This window comes from Lissotriton vulgaris, chromosome 7 (genome assembly GCF_964263255.1).
Source record: "Lissotriton vulgaris chromosome 7, aLisVul1.2, whole genome shotgun sequence".
NCBI classification, from domain to species: Eukaryota; Metazoa; Chordata; class Amphibia; order Caudata; family Salamandridae; genus Lissotriton; species Lissotriton vulgaris.
Window position 1 is genome coordinate 1,762,162,397 of NC_141695.1, and position 24,787 is coordinate 1,762,187,183.

At 44.4% G+C, this 24,787-nt stretch overlaps 1 protein-coding gene across 1 annotated transcript in view; it reads right to left on the bottom strand.

The window, feature by feature from the left end:
- Positions 1-7,800: 7,800 nt before the first annotated feature.
- The window catches only part of LOC147706610 (cell adhesion molecule CEACAM5-like), a 771,610-nt gene continuing 754,623 nt past the window's right edge, over positions 7,801-24,787 (bottom strand). The window contains exon 6 of the mRNA XM_086929639.1: positions 7,801-8,194. Coding sequence (XP_086785765.1) covers positions 7,923-8,194 — 272 coding nt within the window. The 3' untranslated portion in view covers positions 7,801-7,922. The remainder of the gene's footprint in view (positions 8,195-24,787) is intronic.

Sequence of the window (24,787 nt, forward strand, 5' to 3'; positions counted from 1 at the left end):
GAATGTACTTTATAGGGTGGTATGCATGATCAACAATTAGGCAAAACACATAAGATGTGTGATGCAAACATCCATCCTACAACTACAGGACTAGTCCAATGTTGACTGTGTCCCTCAACTGAATCCCTCCATCAGCAACCTGCTGTTATAGCACTGCCAACACAACTGTGAAATTTCAATAGACTCGGTGCAATCCCACCACCCTGGCGGCGATAGTGTAATGTTAGCCAACAGCTATGCTTACTGCGTTGATAGTGGCAAACCATTTATGCGATGAGAAACACTCTGTCGATGCAGAAGGTGGCTCAGCCTGTACACCTAAATAGGATGGGTGGGATTCTGTCAGCTTGGAGAAGTACTTGTAAACTTCGCCACTGAAGAACAACATGAAAAGAACTCTCTAGAGGCTGGGTAGCTCTACCTGCTATCACGTGGGGGTGGGGGGGTATGTTTTGGACCTGTGAGCCTTAGAGTGGTCTTCCCCCAAGTCTTTTGCCTGCTTACCTCCTCTTTTTGCTGATTCGTTTTGTTGGTTTTAAGACTCTGAACACTTTACAACTGCTGACGAGTGCGAAAGTGCATGTGCTTCTCCCCTACAGATGGTAACATTGGTTTATACACCATTGGGATATTTAATCTATTTGTAAGTCCCTGATAGAGTGCACTACCTGTGCCCAGGGACTGCAAATTAAATGCTATTAGTGAGCCAACGGCACTGACTGTGCAACCCAAGAAAGTAACACTTTAAATATGTCCCAGGACTGTTATTGCAGAGCCTGTATGTGCAGTTTACTGCCATGTCTCTTGCCAGGCCTCCCTTCTCATTACTCATAATTCACCCCTAAGGAAGGCCTTAGGTAGCCCATAGGGCAGGGTGCTTGTTTATGTAAAAGGTAGGACATGTATTTCCATTGTGTGCATGTCCTGGTAGTGAAAAACACGCAAATTCATTCTTTACTACTGTGAGGCCTACTCATCTCATAGGGTAACATTGTGAATTCTATATTACACTTTTAAACTTTAATTCCTGATTAAGAAGGAGTAGCTATGTCATGTTTTATATCATTGAAATGTGTTGCCAGAGCTGTAAAAACGTTGGGAAAAGAAAAGGCAGCATTCCTTTTGCCGGTCGGCCCAGACATCACCCTGTAATAAAAACTCAAGTGGCCACCGGCCCCCCTCCGCAAGGCCTAGATGGACACCGCGTTCAGCTCCCCAAAACCATCTGTCATATTGACTTATTTCCTCTATTTAAACTTTTTTAAAACCACTCTGTGACTGCCATGTTATTTAACAAGACGATCTGTAAAAGATAAACGCACATTCTGACATTTTTTAAATGTTATTCAATTTTACTGCTAGACTATTGCACTGCTGTTGTACTAATCAAAGTTCATCTTCCGTTCCTTTTTAAATTCATATATGTATATGTGAGTCATATGGTTTTAACGTTTTGTAGTGATTTTAAGTAATCAAACAATTAACTTGAAATTTGAAATATATCATTGGAATGGTAAGTATAAACATTACTATTTTAGAAATACCTTATTTAGGGAGTTGGTATTTCTCTGTTCTTAAAGCTCTCTGTGCCTGCAGCCTGTCTCCAATACATGTCTGGGTGGGTGACAGCTTGACTTTGTGCATTTCCTCTAGGGAGCATCACACAAAAAAGGTTAGATGTGCATGATTGCCCATCTGCATCCTGATGGCTCATCCTGGGAAGGCTGTACTGCCTTTCTGTCTGCTACTCTCTGCCCCTGCTGAGGAAGAACTGGACTCTGTTTGAACCCAGAGCGATCTCCAAGGGCTTGCTGGGTTGTTTTTTGCTCTTGAGACTTAGGGAAAACAAAGCCGCACCACCTGCTCAGGTGCCTGGTCCACTGCAAGTGGACCTAAGTGCTTGCTCTAATCAAGCTGTACATCTCCTATCTACAGGAAGCAGAACAGACGCATTGTCACTTTAGCGAGAGCAGAATCATTAAAATTGCACTCAGAATCAGCGCATCGTCTAAAAGACCCAATGAATCGCATCTGCTTCATTGCCTCTGCAGTGTGGGAAGATCGAAGAATTCCCTCTACTACGTTGAAAAACCCAGACCATAATCTATGGAACCACTGCCTCTAAGCTTGCCAAATGGTCTTGGGAACCAGCGTATTGCCACCACATTGTGAAGAAAATCGATGCATCACCTTGACTGCGAGATCGACAACAATGCACCGCTCAGCTGTAACCCACATTGCACTTTTGCGACCAGGATCAAGGCACTTTGTTCAGCAGGCCTTTTATGGCTCCTGTATCCAGTCTGAGCTCCATCGCAGTTGGCTTCAACTCTTGACTTTGACCCGGTCTAGCGCAGCCAGATAGCGCCCATAAGAGCTTTTTGCTTCTAAGGGCTATTTTTACATTTATTTAAAAAAAAAATAATATCCCAACTTCTACTTATTGGCTTTTTGTTCCTTTGGTCTTGTTGTATTTTCATTGTGTTACTGGTTGCAGTATAGTGCAAATACTTTGCACATTGCCTCCTAATTTAAGCCTGCATGCTCTGTGTCAAGCTACTAAAGGTTGAGCACAGGTTAATTTATGGTGAGCATCTGACTTACCATGTTTAGGATTGTGGTTCCTGCTTGGACAGGGTGCATACCTCTGCCAACCAGAAAAACAGATTTTCTAAATAATTGATAATGTTTTATTTTGACTTCAGCTCCTTACATCTCTGTTGACGTCAAAGATCCATTGACCTGTATGATAGTCTCATGATTAATTAGTAAGTGACAGTAAAACCCCATGCTCAAACAGCTGTCATACAATATATGACAAGATATAACTAAAAGACATTAAAAACAATGTGTTTGAAAGAGAAATCAGCAGCAGATTAACCAAAAAAGCTCCCTTCTTCCTTTGTCCTTCTCCTCATATTTTCCCTCTTTTCCTACTGCAAAAACAGACATTGAAGCCATGTGCTAGCAAATGAATGAATGCAAATAAATAGGACGGGTTTCTGATTTCCTACACAGAGCATAGGCATTTTAAACATTTCGATCATTTATACTTCACAGTTTCTTACATGAAACTAGAAAAAGGCTGTGAGACTAAATGTTCATGTAAATGTATTTTCATAAATGAAAAGTGTTTGAAACAAAATAGAGTCAATTTATACATAACTCTAAATTGTTGAGTTATGGTATCACGAAGGTTGGATGAAGCCATGATGAAACGACAATTGGTTCAAGATGTGTCCAAGATACGCTAAAGGTTCTTGTCTCACGTCTGAATCAATTCATTTTCTATTTTCTTTTTTTCATAATACCCATGCAATGATGAAATTAAGTAATTCATGTTCATGGTCATTGGTTGGATATAAAAATATATACTCCCCTTTTTTAGTAAATAAATAAGCTTGATTAATATATTCACATATTTTCATCAGCACAAGTCATTTTCTTACATTGTTTAAGTCTCTCTATGAATTCTGATTAAAACAAATGGATGGCAGAAATAATAAAATAAATATATGTTGCAAGCCAATGGTGACCCCCTCAGGAATATACTGTCTACACATTGGTTGTTTGGATCATCCTCACAGCTGCAATACACATTTGAATTCTGTGGAACAGATGTGCTAAAGTAGGTGCACTGCATATTTCTTTCTCTGATAGCTATCAATTGTGCATATATGTTCAAACTCTGCATGGGGTAAGCTAAATAATTTTAATCTGTACTAAAAGCAAATTCATTACTATAAAGCCTGCATTGATACTTGCAGGTGCATACGGAATCAGACGCTATTCTTTGACACTGAAAGGGTGACATGACTAAAGAACAAGGAAATATGCAACTAGAGCAACATGGAAAACAACCATCCCTGTAAGATCAGTAGAGAGGAGGAGAGGAGGAGAAACTCTGAATCCTACATGATCTATCTTCAATATCAGCTCACTTTAACTAAGCTTCTCACATCAGGTTGCTCCAAACTGGTCGAATGTGATTTAATCGATAAACAACTTCATGGAATATCATTAACGAGAAATCTTTTCAACCAAACTGTTCATTGCAAATTTGCAAGATTAATGGCATTGACCATTTCCCAGAAACCAATTCATAGAATATTTGTGTTTGTTTTTAAATTGGCATTTGCATGTTTATTTTTAAGGCGTAAAAGCAATGGCTACAGGTCTTACTTTTAGAAACAGTTTTGACAGAGGTGTTTATTTCAGAGCTTTACTTCTAAGGACATTATTTTGGATTTATATAATTTACGTTGTTAATCAATTACTTTGGATGCTTTTAATTTACTAATCACTCCCACCCCTAAACACCATACATCCCTGCCACCTAAAAAGCCTTCACCATGCCTAGTGAGTATGTGGTAGTGGGAGAACATCCTGAATGCCTGCCCCAGACTCATCCTAAACTTACAACGCTGCATCCACATCACCAGCCACATGAGAGACCTTCACTGGCTACCTGTCAACAAAAGAATTACCTTCAAACTCCTCACACATGCCTACTAATTCTTCGACAACATCGGACCTGCATACCTCAACCACCGCCTCTCCTTCAACACTTGCACCAGACATCTCTGCCCGCCCAATTGGCCCTGACCACCATCTCACATATCCACAAGACCACAGCTGGAGGAAGATCCTTCTCCTACCTCACTGCGAAGACCTGGACATCCCTGCCTCTGCACCTCAGCCAATCACCATCACTGTCGCAACTCAGGAAGGACCTCAAGACCCGACTGTTTGATTTAACAGCGGACCCCCCCACCCAGTGCCTTGAGACCCTTAAGGGTGAGTAGCCGCACTTTATATTAAACCTGATGGATTGATTGTGCAGGGCTTAAACACAATAACACAACACCTGAATAGTACATTAGCAGTGCAGTACAGTCCCAACATAAAGTAACAACATATCAACACAACACCTAACTACAACAACAAAATACAACACATTGTTTAACAAAGTCACAGACTTGCTTTAAATAACCATTTCCTAAATTGATAAAATGCACATCTACTCTTTCTTAACAAACACATTTTTTTAGGTGTTCAGCTGTGTACTAAGGGGGCCACCAAGGACATTCTAGCTAATATTATAAACACCCACACTGAGATGTAACTTATTGGGTATTTCTAAGCAGGTGTATATAAAGTTCGCACATTTTTATCACAGTTAGTTAATGATATATGCTGGAAGCATAGCAGAGGTGACTAATTACAGAAGTTTTCAGAGGATTATGTGTGGAAAGGAAAGATGTGTTCTACAAATGGTTTAAGAACTAGAAATAAAAAGTTTACATTTGTCATAAATACACATCTTCTTACAGATAGACGTACGTTACACCAGTTGTAGTTGGAATGTTCTATGAATAACCAAGAAAATTGGTGATCTACACCACTTGTATAGGTATCCTATGGATTTTATAAACCACACCTGTTTTTAGACAGTGCTAGCTGTCTGGTTTCAAAAGGCCTATTGTGAATTTACACTGGACTTGCAGCCCAGCTATTGCTAACTGTTGCTTTGATTAACTGGCTTTCAAATTTGCTTGTTTCAAAATCGATGACTTGGCATCCTCCTCTAGAGAGTATTTTTACACTCTCCCCACCCCCCATGGCTTCCTCCTGCTCTGTACATGACTCCTTCGAACATGGACCACAACCTCCTGCTCAGCGCAAGTGGTAAATGTCTTTGTTACACCCTGCAGTATTGGGATTTCTTGCAGAATTCATGCAAGTAAATCCAGTTCTACACAGTTATTACTCATTCCATGAGTATTTACTCATAATTGCACAGATCTGGCTTGTGTTACTGAACAGTACTGGTAGTTACAAGTGTGGAGTTTTCAGCCCACCCCTACCATGCAAATCATAATCGTTGCCTAAATGGAAAGATGGTCTTTTTCCAATTTGTTTTCACATCCAGTATTAAGCATAGATTATAGATATGAAAAACAATGCACTCTTGCCCTTTAGTGAACACGTAGCTGGCTGTACTGAGGATGTTTTTTTTATCCACATGGTTTTAAGTTAGTTGGTAACGCCCCTTTCTACTAACATTTATTTCAATATTTAATTGTGAACACATACTTTTTATGAATATATATATATATATTTAGAAGTCTGATGCTTCTAATGGTCACCTTCTGGCTGACTGTATACCTGTGGGAAGTTGTAATGTGTCACCTTTTAAATAGTGTTAGTTAGAATGACCCTTCTGTTTGTTACATCTCTTTGTAGATGTCAGTTTCTGTTGTATGTCTTCTCACAGGTTTGCCTGCAAGGAAGTGAGATCTGCAGAAGGTCTCAGCACTGGCTGTGCAGTGTCCTACAAAAGGCTTGTTTAGAGAGAGGTCACTTTGCTGCACATTTTCCCTGTCGCACAGTTACTTATAGTTTTCCTCTTACCGAGCAGTCCATCCAACACCCTACAAGTGCAAGCCTAGCCTTATGGTTCCACCTTGAAAGCCTTTTGCTCCTATTGGTAGAGGTACAAGCAGTACATAATGCATAAAGTTACCATCATTGGCTGGAAGTAAAATCTACATTTCCTCTTATCAGGTAGAAAGTCTTAATTGTAAGAAAAAGACAGAGGCAAAGTTTATCCATTTTAATTGGTTCCACTTTTCAGGTTTTGTCTTTTTTGTTCTAATTTGCAGCTGCTTGTTCTTAAATTCACATTAGCTAGACTTCACATTTCTGGTCTTCCCATCTCTAAGTTGCTATGTTCAATGCAGCCAATATAATCTTCACTGTTTTCATCTTTTATGTTTACATCACAGCAAGAAAGAAGATAGAACCTTTGGTGGTGTCTTTATATTGGAGTCTTAAACCCTTAGTGATGTCATCTCTTGTAACATTCAGTTTATCTTTATGGCTGTTGATGATAGCTGAGTTGAATTAAAGATTTGCACAAAGTAGAAAGTAACACTTGATTCAACTTGCAATCGTTTATAATAAACTTTTCTCTACACAGTTTTTTGAAATGTTTAGATTTGCAAAATATATTTGTATAAATGCAAAAATACAATTTGCCAATCTTGATTTATATATGCAAAAGAAATGTAAATGGTGCATTACTAACATTGAGTAGGACACAACTGTTGTATAAATGATGCATTACTAGCACTAATTAGGATGCAACTGTTGAGTAAAGGATACATTATTATCACTGAGTAGGACATAACTGTTGTGTACAGGATACATTATCACCACTTAGTAGGAAACAACTGTTATGTACAGGATACATTACTTCCACTGAGTAGGACACAACTGTTGTGTAAAGGATACCTTACTACCACTTAGTAGGACACAACTGTTGTGTAAAGAATACATCACTACCACTGAGTAGGATACAACTGTTGTGCAAAGGATACCTTACTACCACTCAGTAGGACACAACTGTTGTCTAAAGAATACATAACTACCACTGAGTAGGATACAACTGTTGGGTAAAGGATACCTTACTACCACTTAGTAGAACACAGCTGTTGTGTAAAGAATACAGCACTACCGCTGAGTATGACACAACTGTTGTGTAAAGGATACTAAGCTCACTTTTTTGTTTAGTTAGAGGAACAGTACTAACACACATTATCGAATATGCTCTGATCAAAGGTGTATAATTATTCGTTTTCAAAAACTTGTTTAACATCTCAATTTAGCTAGTGGATTACCAAAGCATTTTAATTAGGTAGTTCTCAAAACACACTAGCACCTTAAACATTTGGAATTTTCACCTATCTTAAATATTGCACATTATATCCAAGAGTAAATTAAAGAAGCTACTTGTGGAGAAGACAATAGGGAAAAAAAGAAAAGATCCATAAAATGAAAGACAACCGTTGAAAAAGCCCACCTCCAGCACCATCTATATGAGGGAGGATCTGCCACCTCTTCAGGGAATCTGCAGAAGTTTACTCACCCTGGACGAGGATCCCCCGGGTCGCTTGATTAGAAAGGTGTGTTATATTGTTAGAGGTGTTACAGGTATAGCTTCCAGAGTCAGTCAGAGTTAGAGAATCAAAGCGTAGTTCAGGTCCTGATTTTGATAAGGATTGCCCGTTGAGAAGCCAGGTGTACAGTGCAGGAGGGTGAGATGCAGCCATGCAAGAGAGGGTTAGAGCTGAGCCGACCTGGTAGACCGCCTTCTCAGGACTGGCAGAGATCACTGGAGTGTCCGGTCCATCTGAAGCAAACACATTGAATGGACATTTTAAAACAACAGAACCAATTGTTTCTATCCTGACTGTTGCTAGTGTTCATTTAAGTTTCAATCTGAAACAATCGTACAAATAAGTATTTTAAAATAGTATATACAAAAGACTGTATGTATACATTCTTTTGGCCTGCGAAAATTATGTTTTTTCTCACATGAACCTCTTTTATCAGTGAACCATCAGGCTGGTGCTGTTTTTGCCTACAATTGACACAATTGATCAATGTATTGCACCCTTAAGAGGGTTAGTGGTGACGTGCTTGTGAGCATATGTCATATGATCAAGTGTTAAGGGACAAATTATTAATAAAAAGTAAATCTAAGAAGATACAGGAAAAATTATAGTCACGTGGTGAATTGTCATTGAAGGCAGTGGTGAATGTTGTGAGAAGTTCTGAGGGATCAGAAAAATGCATACACGTGATTAGGAAGGAGAATGAAAGGACTGGGTCTGTCTGTAGTTTTGGAAGTGGTAAGAACATAAAGGAAAAAGAGAAAGTATGAAGTAATGTGAACAAGTAGTAATTTCACATGGATGCCATGTTACAGATGTGGGTCGAGTAGCCATCTTGCAAATCTTAAATGTGTCCTGATGTAAGCAAGAAGTGTAGGGCATGCAAGAAGAAGGGGCATTGTAGCAGGGTATGTAAGAGTGCTGAGAGGCAAATTAATTATATTGCTGAGTATGCTTAGGAAGATGATTTGAGTATGCAAGCAGTGGTTTTGAGTATACAAAATGATTTTGTGAATGGGGAGTAAGGGCAGTAGAACAAACAAACGAAAATGCCGAACTTTGAAGCATAAATGGAGACTTTCAAAGGACAGCATAGATAGACAAAGCTACTTAGCCAAACTTAAAAATTACCATCATGCTAAAAAAGATGCCAAAACAAACTATTATACAAGAAGGATTGACTATAACGGCAGCTCATCCAAGGAACTTTTATTAGCAAACTTTGTGAACTCACCAGTCTATCACAATCCATGGCTCCCTCGACAGAGAACTGTGAACTAATTAATAATTTTTTCACTGAAAAAGTGACAAATATCTACGCTGCTTTTGACAACCCTGATGAAGACGCTAATATTAACTGGGAAAACTTGGCACCTCATCCATCCTCACAAATCCACCTTGACACTGTGACTCCTTTCTCAGAGGACGAGGTGGCCAAAGCTATGAGTGAGGTCAAGGCAGGATCCCCACTTGATCCTGGCCCGCATTTTATCTTTACCAGACTAGTGCCAGTTTTATCTCCTCAGGTCACCAAAATCCTCAACCAATCTCTGGAGCAAGCCTCATTCCCAGACATTTGGAAAAAAAGTGTTTTTTCCCCTTTTAAAGATGCAGGACTTGGTATATATGATCCAGCCAATTATCGCCCCATTTCTCAATTACCTTATGTTTCCAAAGTTCTGGAGCGCTTAGTCAATAAGCAACTTGCCACCTTCCCCAAATCTAATATTTGTTTGCCCTTTGCAGACTGGCTTTAGGACTAATAACAGCACTGAGGCAACTTTACTGGCTGTGTCTGACAATATTAGATCACTAGTGGATCAAGACAGAACCGTAGCACTGGTTGTACTAGATCTTACCGCGTCCTTTGATACGGTATCACGCAATAAACTTCTCCACATCCTACACAAAAAAGGAATTTGTTCTAAAGCCCTTCATGGTTCGCCTCATTTCTGAAAGATCGAACCCAAACAATTCAAATGGGATCCTGTACCTCCACCTCAAAGACCATTAAGTATGGAGTTCCGCAGGGAGCAACTTTGAGTCCCACCCTTTTTAACGCATTATTCAAGATGGCCGCCGGGTAGGGGGCTCCTGTTAAGAGCTCCTAGTGCTTGGGATCCCAATTTCTGGATTAATCCCTGTTAGCACCGACCCCTGCACCATCTCTTGTAAGGAACTGAACACCAACAAGTAACTGGATAGTAATCTTACCCGTTTTCTTTGGAGACCGCGGGGGACATCGCTGAGCCTGAGCCTGCGCCTACTGGGAGTGCGTGCCGGTGAGTCCGATCCCAGTGAAGACCGCGAAGGACATCCTGCTAGGGTGTGTGCCGATGAGCCGATTCCAGTGGAGACAACGAGGGATACCCTGCTGGGGTGCGTGCCGGTGAGCCCGACTCCAGTGGAGACAGCGAGAGGCATCCTGCTGGGAGTTTGTGCCGGTGATCCGCTCTGGCCATCAAGGGTGTCTGGCCCGTTGGAGAATACCCCCACCGTACTGCTGATGACTGCATCCACATCCCGAGCTGTACGGCTGTTGTGGAGCCCGGGACAGTCTGGGCAGTTCGTCACAAAGCGAGCGATCAAGTCTGCTCGCGGCATCTGTTAGGCTGTATTCCTGACCCGGCGTGCCCCCCTGACTACCGCACGGCGGCCCCTGCCTCCATCAACTATTGCACGGCGGATCATGCCCCACATCGCCGAGGACAGTGTTGATTGCTCCGAAACCCTGCCACTGTGATTCTGATGCTTGAGTCACAGACTGTTCGCTGCTCTTTCTTTCGTTCCTGTTCCTCTCGTTCTCCACGCGGCCTTCACGAGGCCCCCATGCTGCTCCCGAGATCGTCGGTAATCGCACCAGAAGACGCTGCACACGACGTTAAATAATTGTAGAAAACGACTGAGATTAGCAACCCATCTGACTCGCAGGACTCTGGCAAGGTATTGTCTCTGTTCTACTGTTATTTTAGTTTTTCCACAATTTACCCCTCTTTATTCGGTTGCCTAAAATGGCTGGGGTCATAAACCTTCTCCAATAAATCAGCCTCCATTTTCACCAGGCTCCCACTAAACTTAATTCTTTGCCTGGCACCGAAACTATCAAAACCGACATAGGACTCCCCCCTCAGCAAGCTAGTAACTGGACCCCTCGGTCTGCCCTGAATTAGAAAGTGAACTGGTCTCAAAACATCAAAGAAGGACTTTAATACTTTGCTCTACCTCCCCGTCCTGTCGGCCATCTTAGACTAGTCAATCCTCACTACCATTACCCTGCCTAATGAAGCGCCCATTTTAGACTAGTCAAATTGTCTAATCATTCTTACACACTTTTCAACCTAAACACCTACGCCTTCTCTCACTTACCTTTGCTCTCTACCTTCTCCTACCGACACAAGCTCCTTCACCCTCCTACACCTCTACTCCTATCATGGAACTCATGGGCAAACACACTTTTAAAATTATTTACCCCCAGAGCTCTCCAAAAACACAGCTAAACGTTTTAAACACAACTTCCTGAAGTCTCACCCTGAAACCCCCTTTGTAGACACCTACTTCTCACTTAACAAGGGAGCCAAGTGCACCGACATCATCTTATACACTATACGTAGAGCACAATGGAGAAAAGCATTCCTCAGCTTACTCACTATCTCCGCCACCAGGAAATCCGCCCATGGCTTAACACTTTCCACCGCACCTTCCCAATTCTTCCCAGCTAGAGTAACTATCACTATCTACAACAACGGCACTATCCTAATTCAATCCACAGACAGGAACCTTGACCTATTCGACAACTTGTTCCCCACTTTCAAAGAATATATCTCCAACCCTCAGACCCCTATCCATCTGAACCCCAATCCTAACAACCTTGACTCCACAGCGCCTCCCAACACTGACACACATCTCCCCCCTCCCCTCAACACTTTATTCCTTGACCCACCCGTTACAGTCACATCACATCCCTCAATCACAGTCTTAGCTCATTCCTCTTCTTACATCCTTCCCACCCCCACCCCCTCTACCCCTCAATAGAACCCTGCCCTCCCACTTCCTACTAGTCTCTCAGAACACCCTACCTCCTTCAACTGCACTCCTCACAACAGGTCCTCCTCCGCCCATTTCCCCGCCCATTCCCAGTCCCCACTACCCCACCTGCTCCCCAGCCACCCCGAGCCCTCTTCCATCCAGCAACCTCTCCCCCCCAATCTCAGTCCCCACTACCTCACCTGCACCCCGGAAACCCCTTGCCCTCACTCATCCCTCAACTTCTCCCCCCCACTCTTAGTCCCCACTACCACACCTGCACCCCCTCAATGCCCAGACCACACTCACCCCCCAACATCCCTCCCCCTCCCAACTCACCCTTCACACCCAACCTACCTCCCCTCCCGATCACTAACCCACTTACTAATATCACCAACACTTGCAACAACACCACACCCCCCAGCCCCAGCAACATTGATACCTACACACCTACAGTACCCACTACCACCTCCATTCTCAATCCAACACTAGACATGATTATGTCCACCCTCCTCCAAGTCAAAGAAGATCTCCACACTCTCAAACAGTTACTCCTCACACCACACAGACACGCCCTATGGACCACCACCTCCCCCCCAACACATCCCCCCCACCACATCCACCACCCATCCTACTCTTCCTCTCACACAAAACTTCCCACACTGGACCTCAATCCCCGCCCGCAATCCCACCATCCGCCCCAGACGCACAGTCACTCCACTTTCGGACCACGACATACACATCCTTCTCAGCTCATATGATCCTCTTCCCCAAAACCACTTAACCAACACACACCTTTCCATCCCCACGATTCACCCAAACCCCCTCAGGCACCCCACTCAAAACAACAGGGGCTCCGTCCCATATAACCTTAAAAAAGTCCCCCTCACTCTAGAACACTCTACCACCCCCTACACCCCAAAGCTCAAATGCATTCTTCTCAACTGTAGGTCGGCCCCTAGACACTCCTCAGACATCGCTGATCTCATTAATTCAAGGGAACTTGATCTAACCATTCTGACTGAAACTTGGTTAACTGATTCTTCTACACCCATCATGGATATTCTAGTTCCCCCCAATTACAACATCATTATACTTGACAGGGCCAGCAAGACAGGCGGTGGTATCGCATGTATTTATAGGAGCAACCTCTCCGTTACTAGAGTCACCTCCCCCTCACTCACCTCATGTGAATACATCTGCCTAGATGTCATCAGCGAGAGCAAACCTGTATGCTCTCTGCACATCATCTATCACCCACCCGGTGACAACCTCATCTTCACCCAACAACTCATGGACACAATTTCAACCAATTCCGGACGGCAAAACACTCAAATTTTCCTCGGTGATTTCAATCTCCACTGGAACGATCACAATGACGCAGTGGTAAACAGCCTCAAAAACGACCTCAACGCTCTTGACCTCATCCAAATCTGCAACAGCCCGACCCACGATAAAGGCTCTATCCTCGACCTTATCATCTCCGAAGAGAACTCTACCCAACTTGGATCAATCCAACCCTGTGACTGGTCAGACCACCACATTATCACATTCTTTATCAATGAAAAAGTTAAATTTAACCCGATTCAACCCACCAAATCCAAGGTCTGGAAAAGGGACCTGAAGAAACTCAACCCAAACTCTCTACCTTCCCACAGCTGCAATCTCCTCCTTCCCCCTACCTGTGCTCTAGACGTTCAATCCTTAACCGACCACTACCTCAACTCTATGACTTCCATAATCAATGAGTCCGCCCCATTACAACTGAAAAGAGTCTCCTCCAAAAACTCCAATCCATGGTATGATGGCAGAGTCAACGACGATAGACGGGATATGCGTATGTCAGAGCGCACATGGAGATCAGCCCCTTCGGCACTGCACCTTAAAACTCTGAAGAAAAAGAGAAACGCCTACTTCAGGAAAATCAAGCGCACAAAATCAGATTTCTTCAGCCTCCAGCTTGACCAAGCAAAAAGCCGACCAAGAAAACTGTTTGAACTAATCAACACACAATCCAAGGAACGTCCCCAACCATCCCATAGCACTACAGGTGATACACCATCCTGTGAAGACTTCTCTGCTTTCTTTAGCCTAAAGACTGACAACATAAGGAAAGATCTTCTCAATGATGTAAGCCTTTACTCCAACCCCCGTGACATAATACCCAATGAACCAAAGAACCATGCTACATGGTCATCCTTTGACACCTATTCTGAAGAAGCAATTAACAAACTGCTCACCACACTGAAACCCTCTAACCACCTAACAGACCCCCTTCCTGCTAACGCTGTAAAGGACTTCATCCCACTACTTCTACCACTCTGGACTAAAATTATCAACAGTTCGCTTCAAGAAGGACACATCCCCGACTCCCTCAAAGTTAGACAAGTCACACCTATACTCAAGAAACCAACAGCTGACCCTACTGACCTAAACAATTACCGTCCCATTACCAACATTCCCACCCTTGCCAAACTGTTGGAAAAATGTGTCCAACTCCAATTAACGAAACACATTGTTCGATTTGACCTCCTCGACCCTCATCATTCAGGCTTCCGAACAGGACACAGTACTGAAATTGCTATGACACACATAATTGATAACGCCCTCCAAATCCTAGATCAGAACGATTCCTGCCTCCTCATCCTTCTTGATCTCTCCTCAGCATTCGACACTGTCAAACACAAGAACTTACTCGAGTTGTTAAACACCAGAATGGGTCTATCTGGGAGTGTTCTCAAGTGGTTCACCTCCTTTTTACATAACAGATCCCAGAAATTCAAGAGCAACAACCTGATGTCCTCACCAGTGCCTGTAACATTAGGCGTCCCACAAGGTTCTTCCCTATCTCCAACATTGTTCAACCTGGTCATGGAACCTCTCACCACCTTGTTACAAGCATCTAATGTACATTTTCACATGTACTCTGACGACACCCAACTATATTTGAAATTACAATCTCCCAAAGACATCAAATTGCTGAACTCAACGCTCAGAAACACCCAATCATGGCTTGCCGATAATCACCTCAAACTCAACGCCCTGAAAACGGAGTTCCTCCTGATCTCACCTCCCGCAAAAAGCTCTACCACTCAAACCTGGCTTAAACACCTAACAGCTCTCAATGTCCAACCTACCATCTTGGACTCAGCGAAATCTCTAGGCATAACACTTGGCACAAATCTCAACATGCAACAGCATATCAGCAAGGCAACTAAGGGAGCTAACTTCCAAATCAATACTTTGAGGAAACTTTAACCCTTCCTCCCAGCCAAAGACTTCCAAACTGCAGTACAAGCCCTAGTCATGCCGCGCTTAGACTACGGTAGCGTCGCCCTCTGCGGACTCCCCCTTTCTACAACTGCCCCCTGAGAGCCTCTTTGAACGCTGCAGCGAGGCTTATCAATGGATCAAAAAAACATTCACATATTTCCCCTGACCTAAAATCCTTAAACTGGCTGCCTTTTGAGGCCAGAATACATCTGAAAATTGCATGCATGACTCAAAGGGCTATACACCACAGCTCACCTGGCTACCTCACTCAGAAGCATGACTCAAAGGGCGATACACCACAGCTCACCTGGCTACCTCTCTCAGAAGCATGACTCAAAGGGCTGTACACCACAGCTCACCCGGTTACCTCACTCAGAAGCATGACTCAAAGGGCTATACACCACAGCTCACCCGGCTACCTCACTCAGAAGCATGACTCAAAGGGCGAAAACCACAGCTCACCTGGCTACCTCACTCAGAAGCATGACTCAAAGGGCGATACACCACAGCTCACCCGGCTACCTCACTCAGAAGCATGACTCAAAGGGCTATACACCACAGCTCACCTGGCTACCTCACTCAGAAGCATGACTCAAAGGGCTATACACCACAGCTCACCCGGCTACCTCACTCAGAAGCATGACTCAAAGGGCTGAACACCACAGCTCACCCGGCTACCTCACTCAGAAGCATGACTCAAAGGGCTGTACACCACAGCTCACCCGGTTACCTCACTCAGAAGCATGACTCAAAGGGCTATACACCACAGCTCACCCGGCTACCTCACTCAGAAACATGACTCAAAGGGCGAAAACCACAGCTCACCTGGCTACCTCACTCAGAAGCATGACTCAAAGGGCGATACACCACAGCTCACCCGGCTACCTCACTCAGAAGCATGACTCAAAGGGCTATACACCACAGCTCACCCAGCTACCTCACTTAGAAGCATGACTCAAAGGGCTGTATACCACAGCTCACCCGGCTACCTCACTCAGAAGCATGACTCAAAGGGCTGTACACCACAGCTCACCCGGTTACCTCACTCAGAAGCTGACAATTTCTGGTGGCTCAAGAAACACAAGAAGCACAAAGAATCTTCTTCTGAAACCTCGTAGATTCCGGAAGGAAAAAACATATAAGCGCTCCTTTTCAGGAATGGCACCCAGGATCTGGAACTCTCTCCCTCCAGAAACCAGACTTATCACCTCCACCACAGTTTTTAAGAAAGAAGTGAAAGCTATCCTCATGGGTAAATTCACCTGAACCTTTACTTCACTTTGGAACTATTTGTGACTCCTCACCTTGTAATAATCGTTTTATCTGACTGTCTACTTGTATTATGGTTTTGGTTGATTGACTATTCTCCCTCATGTATATACCCTATTCTGCTACTCATTCCTATAAGTACTCTTTGCTCAAAAGTTGTTAACCGCTCTCTTGGTTTTCCTACCCCCTGTTTTTTCCTTGTGCTTGATATAAAGCGCTCTGATATCTGCAAAGATCTTGTTCGCGCTATACAAAAACCTTCAAATAAATAAAATAAATAAAATATGTTTCTTGTCTGGTGGATATCAGTAGGAAATGGGGTTTTGACATCTGCTCATACGCTGATGACACGCAATTGGTTATCCCTTGATAAACAGATGGACCAACACTGAGACTAAGAACAACTTAATAAATTGTCTCACTGAACTCGCAGGCTGGATGTTCCAAAACAGTTTAAAACTAAATGCCGGGAAGTCTGAAATTCTGCTGTTTGGGAGTGCCCAGGCAATTTGGGACAATAGCTGGTGGCCCCAAGCACTAGGCACGGCCCCAGAATGTAAGCGAGCAGCAAAAAGTATGGGCATCATCTGAAGGACTGGGTTCTTTAAGACCCAGCGGTGCCAGGGATAACACCTGATACCTTCGTGGGATACCTGCTCCGGCGTACGAATGACAGAGACACGGGACACTTCCTTCGGCGTCAAAGATTCAAGGTTTATTTACTGCAGGGAACACAGAAGTCACGACAAGTACAACGAGTGCCACTTGGGGAGACTGCTTCAAATTGGTGTTGTGGGGCGCTCCTTTTATACACAATTTACCCATAGGACAACATGGTACACAAAGGTTTACAACCCGGTTCCCACAATTATCTCCCAGAGGGGCTGTTTCAGTCGCTTTGATGAACACGAGGTCCGGAACATAAGTGCGGAAACATTTGGCGGTTCCCAACTGTAAAAACCCATCTTCCCAACATTAGTGCATTCCGATCAACAGTAAAACAGATCGAAATAGGAACGAAGACAGGTGCAGAGGAAGAGGGGAACAGTGGGAGATTGGAGAAGGATGTAAAAGGGGAGGTAACGGGAAACACGAGATGCAAGCTTCAAAGGGACGTGCCTAATGAGATGCACGGCTGAGACAATAAGCCCGTGCAACAAGATGAGCCTCGAGCGGCGCCATCTGCCTTACAGTGGCAACCCCCTCATCATAAAGACACTTACAATGAACACGTGTCTTCCGCAGATATCGTGGGAGTCCCAGGGTCGCGAAGCGGACAGCGTCCGTTCGCTGACTACTTGAGGGCAAGAGACAAAATGGATGCCGTATCTAAGATGGAACCCGTGGGTACAGATGAAAAACCCACATAACAAACGAACGGTTTAAGTTAGCACAGCGAAACTGCGCACACTTACTAAACTCGTCATTTGCGGTTCATAGATACCCGACTCGACTATATTCGTGCGAGTCGAAAACACCACTTACAATCGTCACGGAACCTCAGACGCTCCTTTTGCCCTCATGTAGGCAAGCACTAGTCTGAATCATATTCAATATTCATCAGTCCATCAAGATGTTGTTGCATCATAGCTCTGTCCAACTGAGTCCCCTTGGTACCAGGCGGCTGTCTTATACACGTTGTAGCACAGAGGCCACATAAGGCAGGACCACACTGCACACAAAGGCAACACGTGAACAGGAACGCTACAACAACTCCGATGATCATCAGAATCTTCCAACCCCAAGTCGACATCAGGCCCCAAAACCATCCAAGTAACGTCCAATCCCCTACATCCACGTGTATGGATTCAGAGATCTTATGCAACTTTGAGATGGCTTGATAGACAGTCGGAGCGTTATCAGGAATGAAAATACAGCAGCTCGAATGGATCACCTTACATACCCCACCTCGATCTGCTAAGATGACGTCTAAAACCATACGATTTTGCAACGTCATAAGTCTATCCGCCTGAAGTTCTGTGGTGATATTACCAAGGGCACTGGCAGTAATGTTAGCTGTCGATTCTACCACTCGAGTCAACTGTCTCAGGTTCCTACTATTGACCATAGGTCCCCAAAACGGGAGGAAACCCTTGAAAAAGTCTCCTGCCTCTTGACCGGCAGTATCCTCTTCGCTAATTACGCCTCTTACAACTCTAGTCTTGTGATAATCGGCATCTACAGTAAACGTCGGAGGCAACAGATTTGCAATGAAGCACGAGCCCATGAAGTCAGCGGGCAACCATGCGTATGCACGATCATGACAGATAAAGAACGTACCCTTGGCAGCCAGAAACACAGGGGACGAGACCATCGGCAGCATGTAATTTTCAGTGCAAGCACTTGATCCAAGTCGGGCTTGCGATCTTCGGCCACGACCCATCAAACAAAAATTACCAATGTGGGGTACGACCCATATCGGGGGCGAGCTTTTAAGCTGTTTTTCACTGGTGAACACACTATATTCACCTCTACTTAGGACCCTATATGCTTGTACCTCTTCTTCAGGGATAAGCGAGGGATCATAGATATCGCTATCTAAATCCTCTATAGCTATCGATAAAGGCTTCTGATACGAGGTAGGACCAGAGTAGGGGGAACGTGGTTCTCGAATGGGGTGGAAACCCAGTGCGCTTCGAAACATTGTTTGAAATGCTCGAGCTGACCCTTGGGAACTATACGGTAATACCAGATATGGAATTCCCTTATCCGTAGTGTGTGGCATCAATCCACACACCCAACAGTTGGTAGTGTTAACCACTAACTGATGCTGGTGAAGGAGCTGAATAAAGGAATTGTTGCGGAATTCTGCACGTCTAGCTTGCTCGTGTTCAGGAAGAATGTGAAAAGAATGAGGAGATGCAGTGGAGGTAAGTTGAGGATTGGAGGTAGGAGTAGGTACAGAAGAAAGTAGAAAACAAGACATCATGTGGTACACCCCACCCGCCAAAAATGCAGATACAATCAAAAACAGTGCGAAAATTTGGAATTTGAAACATTTTGTACGACTTAGTTGCATTAATCTAAATCTTTGCGCCTGAGCTCCTTCCAAGTCCATCAGCTTCGAAAATGCCATTCCCTATGACCGTCCGCAACGTTTCTTGACGCACTTCGTTCTGTGTAGCAATAGTCAATCCCCAGGAGTTCCTAGGAACCGACGGCCTTTAACCTAGTGTCAAGACCTACTATCCAGAAGGAAGTACGCGCGCGGCCCTACGGCCTTTATTTCACAATATACAATATATGTAAAACAATGTCTCTCGGCTGTGGAAGCAAAAAGTGGAAGGAACGAATTTCAATTAATGTACACACAAAAGTAATCACAACAATACGAAGATTCAAACTGATCGGGGGGAAACGGGATAATGCAGTTATCAATGCAATAAACGGAATTTTTATTAGTCTCTGGTGCTGGAACGCAAAAAGTATCGGGTTTTCCCAGGACGTGTCTGTTCGTCAAACAGAGGATCAGTAGAAGGGGCAACGTCCTGCCGATCAGATGAATGTTTTGGTCTTGAGTCCTTTGCTGACAAATGTTCAACAACGTCTTTCTGCTGCGCTGGGGTTTCTTCAACAGGCTGTGCGTCACTAAAAGGCACAAACGACGACAATTTTTCAGCTTCAGACGATGCAATGCCTCTCTTTATCCACGAGTCTGCTGGCAACGGAAGAGGGACTTTCTTTGTATGGGTGGCATGCACCCAGTTTTTCCGGCCCTCAAGACGCACTGCAGTCCTCGTGGCCAGAAGCACCTGATAGGGTCCAGTAAAGCGCGGCTCCAAGCTGGTTTTTCGTGAAAAGTTCCGCGTTACCACCCAGTCTCCGGGCTGGAGCTGGTGGCCTGGACCCTCCGTCTGCGTCGGCAATGTATCGTGAACCTGTTGATGAATTAACCTCAGTTTAGCAGTCAAATCATGAAGATAGTCAATCAACATAGGATACTCAAGATCACAAAACAGTTTTGGTCTAGGGACCCCCCAAATATTAGCAGGACGGCCGAACACTATCTCATAGGGACTAAGCCCTATTCAGGAGTGTACAGTCGCCCTTGTTGATAGCAAGGCTAAGGGTAAAGCGTCAGGCCACGAGAGACCAGTCGTGGCCTGAATCTTCGCTAGTTTTAGCTTAAGGGTGCCATTGTACCCTTCAACCAAACCAGCTGACTGGGGATGGTTGGCACTATGGAATTTTTGATTAATTCCAAGGCCCTTGCATACACTCTTCATCACACTCCCCACAAACTCACTTCCATTATCCGACCACACAATTCTGGGCATTCCGTACCGAGGGAAGTATTCCTTCAGTAGGATTTTCGCAGTGGACAAAGCAGTATTGTCCTTGAGAGGATAGGCCTCGATCCATCGGGAGAATGCGCAAACCACGACTAAAACGTACTTCAGGTTATTGCATCGCTCCATATGGATGAAGTCCAATTGAATCACCTCAAAGGGATATGAAGGGGGAGCAAAACTACCAGGAGGAGTTGGGGTCCCTTTCCCAGGATTGTACACCATGCACACCATACAATTCTTGACCAAACGTTCAGCACATTTCGTAATGCCATCATTCTTCCACACAGGGGATAGCTGCTTGCAAATGCCTTTTGCACTAATATGAGCTAGCCCATGTGCCATAGTCACAACGGCCAGCACATACGCATCAGGCAACATCCATCGTTTCTGCTCTGACAAGTCGATCCAACATCCATTCGCATCCAACTTTCCCGTACTTTCTTTCCACTTCGTCTTTTCAGTCTCGGTGGCCTCATTCTGAATTGCTTTCACGCTCTCAATAGTGTCCTCACACATGCTCGATTCTGTAGGCCACCTAACCGAACTCGTCACATACATGCGAGTGCTAAGGTTCCGGGCAGTCTCCTTAGCAATCTCATCCGCAAACGCATTTCCACGACCAACATCATCCGTCACCTTACGATGCGCACTGCACTTAACAATTGCCACTTGTTTAGGCAACGTAAGTGCGTCCAAAAGATCATTCACGAGCTGTCCGTGCTGGATCTTCGTACCATGCGACGTCAAGAAACCTCTCTCTCTCCACAATCGTCCAAAACTATGCGCAACACCAAAAGCATACTGACTGTCAGTAAACACATTCACACGTTTTCCTTTCGCCAACACACATGCTCTAGTAAGAGCAATCAGCTCTGCAGCCTGGGCAGAGTTCTGATTCAATCTCGCAGTCTCAACAACAGTAGTTAATGTTACAACAGCATAAGCGGTAGTCACATCACCATTCGGCAACTTAAAACATGAACCATCAACATACAGGGTTCCATCAGGATTTTCTAATGGAGTGTTTTTAAGGTCCACTCGACCTTTAGTTTCCTCCTCTGTCCGTAAGTAGCAGTCATGTTCTGCTACTTCGTCTGACTCTGTACTAATTGGTAACAAGGTTGCGGGGTTCAGGACATTACAACGTTTTATCTGAATATGGCTTGCCAACAGTGTCAATTCGTACCCAGACAACCTCGCACTCGTCAAGTGCTGAGTTTTCGTACGATTCAAAAGAGTATCGACTGCATGCGGAACCATCACCGTAAGCGTATTATCCATGACCAATCCTGCTGATTGTCGGATGGAGACCGCGGCTGCCGCTGTTGCTCGTAAACAACTCGGCAATGCTCTAGCTACCGGGTCCAAGGTTGAGGAAAAATACGCACATGGACGCTGCTTTCCACCAAAAGGTTGCGTCAAAACACTCAACGCACAACCTTCTCTCTCGTGAACATATAACGTGAACGGCTTGCTGTAATCAGGAGTACCTAACACAGGAGCCGAACACAATGAATCACGAAGTTCAGAAAAACTTTTCTGACATTCTTCCGTCCATGGTAAAGGAGTCGAAACATCCTTGCACGTAAGGGCCACCAATGGTTTCGCCAGCAACGAAAAATTTGGAATCCATTGCCTGCAGTACGATGTAATACCTAAAAAGGCACGCACATCTCTCTGGGTTGTTGGCACAGCCATTCGCGCAATTGCTGCGATTCTCTCTGGGGTCAACCGTCTTCCCTCCTTTGACAATAAGTGACCTAGATAGGTTACTTCTTGACAACAATATTGGAGTTTAGAAGGCGACACCTTATGATTTAACTCACAGAGATGTTGAAGCAACGACACCGTAGCAATTTTGCAAATGTCCTGAGTATCTGCAGCCACCAATAAGTCATCGACATATTGGATTAAAGCCGCACCAGCCGGCAACGTGAATGCATCCAGTTGGCTTTTCAAGGCTTGACTGTAAATCGATGGACTCTCACAGTAGCCCTGAGGAGCGCGTTTGAACCGGAAGCTACGTCCACCGAGAGAGAAACCGAAGAGATCTCTACTCTCTTTAGCAATCGGGATGCTGAAAAACGCATTCTTCAAATCGATCACCGAAAACCACGATGCAGAAGCTGGAATCAGAGTCAGTAGCGCCGTGATGTCAGGCACAACAGGAAATTGAGGAACCACAATTTTATTTACCTCCCGTAAATCGATAACAAAACGATAAACAGGCGGTTTCGAAGGATCAGTACGTTTTAAAATGGGCAGTACAGGACTGTTGCACACGTTTCCCCGAGTTTCCTCAATAACATCTTTCTCGATCAGATCATAGATGATTGCTAACAACGCTCGTTCGCCATCAAGAGAGATACGATACTGGGGAATACGTGGCAACCGTACATTAGATTTCAGTTGAACAACATAGGGTGAGATATCAAGCAGGCCCACATCGTTGGGACCTGTTGCCCACAAAGACGTAGGAAGAGAACTCAATTCCGGCGGCAGCTTATCGAGAGACAAATACACGGGAGAGACAACTCTCTCTCCTAATGTAAGCTTTACACCAGCAGGAGAACAATACAATGTTGCATACAAACGTTTAAGCAGATCCAGACCCAAAAGATTTTCGCCACAACCAGTGGTCAAAATCAACGGAGCCTCAAGCTCACGTGGCCCAATTGTAAGGGGCAAAGGGCAAGAAACTGGATTGCTAACGGGGGCGCCAGAGAATCCAACGGAAACATTTGTTAAGCCAGACAAAGGTGCGCCAGGGAGTTTCGAATGTTTGATTGAACTTTTCGCTGCACCAGTGTCCAACAGAAAAGGCTCAACGACGCCCGATGTAGCAACTGCGACGTAAGGCCCTCTCTGATCAACCGGAACTGATACCACTCCCTCTCCTTGTCTTCGGCTGTCCTAGTAATTACCGTCGTCATTTTCATGATCGACGTAATAATCATCCATGTTGTACTGCGCAGATCGCCCTTGCGACGATCCACGTTGATCGAAACAATTGTCGGAGTTCGTTGAATTATCTGGGCGCTCATTCTGAGTATTGCGACCTCTACCACGTGATCCCTGCTGAGAACCACCACGACCTCTTCTAGATGCACTGCCATTATAACGATCATTCAAAGCGGGACAGTTATACTTGATATGTCCCTCCTGTCTACAATAAGCACATTGATTATACCCCAATGAAGCTCTCTGAGAAGAGGAGTCATCACGAGGTCGCGATCTATTAGATTGTTGCTGAGATCTATCCTGCTGCGAAGAATTTTGATTCGAACGTGGAGGAAAAGCTTGTTGTAACAAAACCTTAGTTTTAAGCTCTTTCGTCTTTTTGTCTGCACGGTCGGACTCTTCTTTCTCTCTGTTCTCATAATACTGTGCCGTAGCCAATATCTGAGCAGAGGTAGAGACGGCCCATGCGCTTTCCGAATTTTTCAGTTTATTACCCAAATCGGGCAATAAGTTCGAAACAAATTTGTCTACAAACAATCTCTGTCCACCCTCAGTGCCCATATCCTGACCACTATGATCGATGAAAGCCTCTTCGAACCTCGTAAAGAAGTCGGAGACACTCTCATCCTTTTTCTGCTTACAGGCTGATAGTTTGTCCCAATTTACCCTCATAGCTGGCAAAAGAGTTTTCATTAATGTTATGATTCGCTGAGGAAGGTCAGTAATCATCTGGTCAGGTTTAGTAGCAGCCGCCTGTCCGGCGTCTGCCGCTACAATGGCAGCCCAAGTACCGCCTAATTCAGCCGGGTGATTTTCATGACGAATCTTCGCCCATACCGGTTGCGGCACGACATTGCCGAACAACATATCGATATCGGCAAGATTCATCACCGTAGCATCTACAAGCTGTGATAATTCTTTGTAATATCCTGTAGGATTCTTACGTGGATCAGGCAAAGATTGCTTCACCTGTAACACTTCCGATCTTTTCCATGGAAGATGTATCCAAAT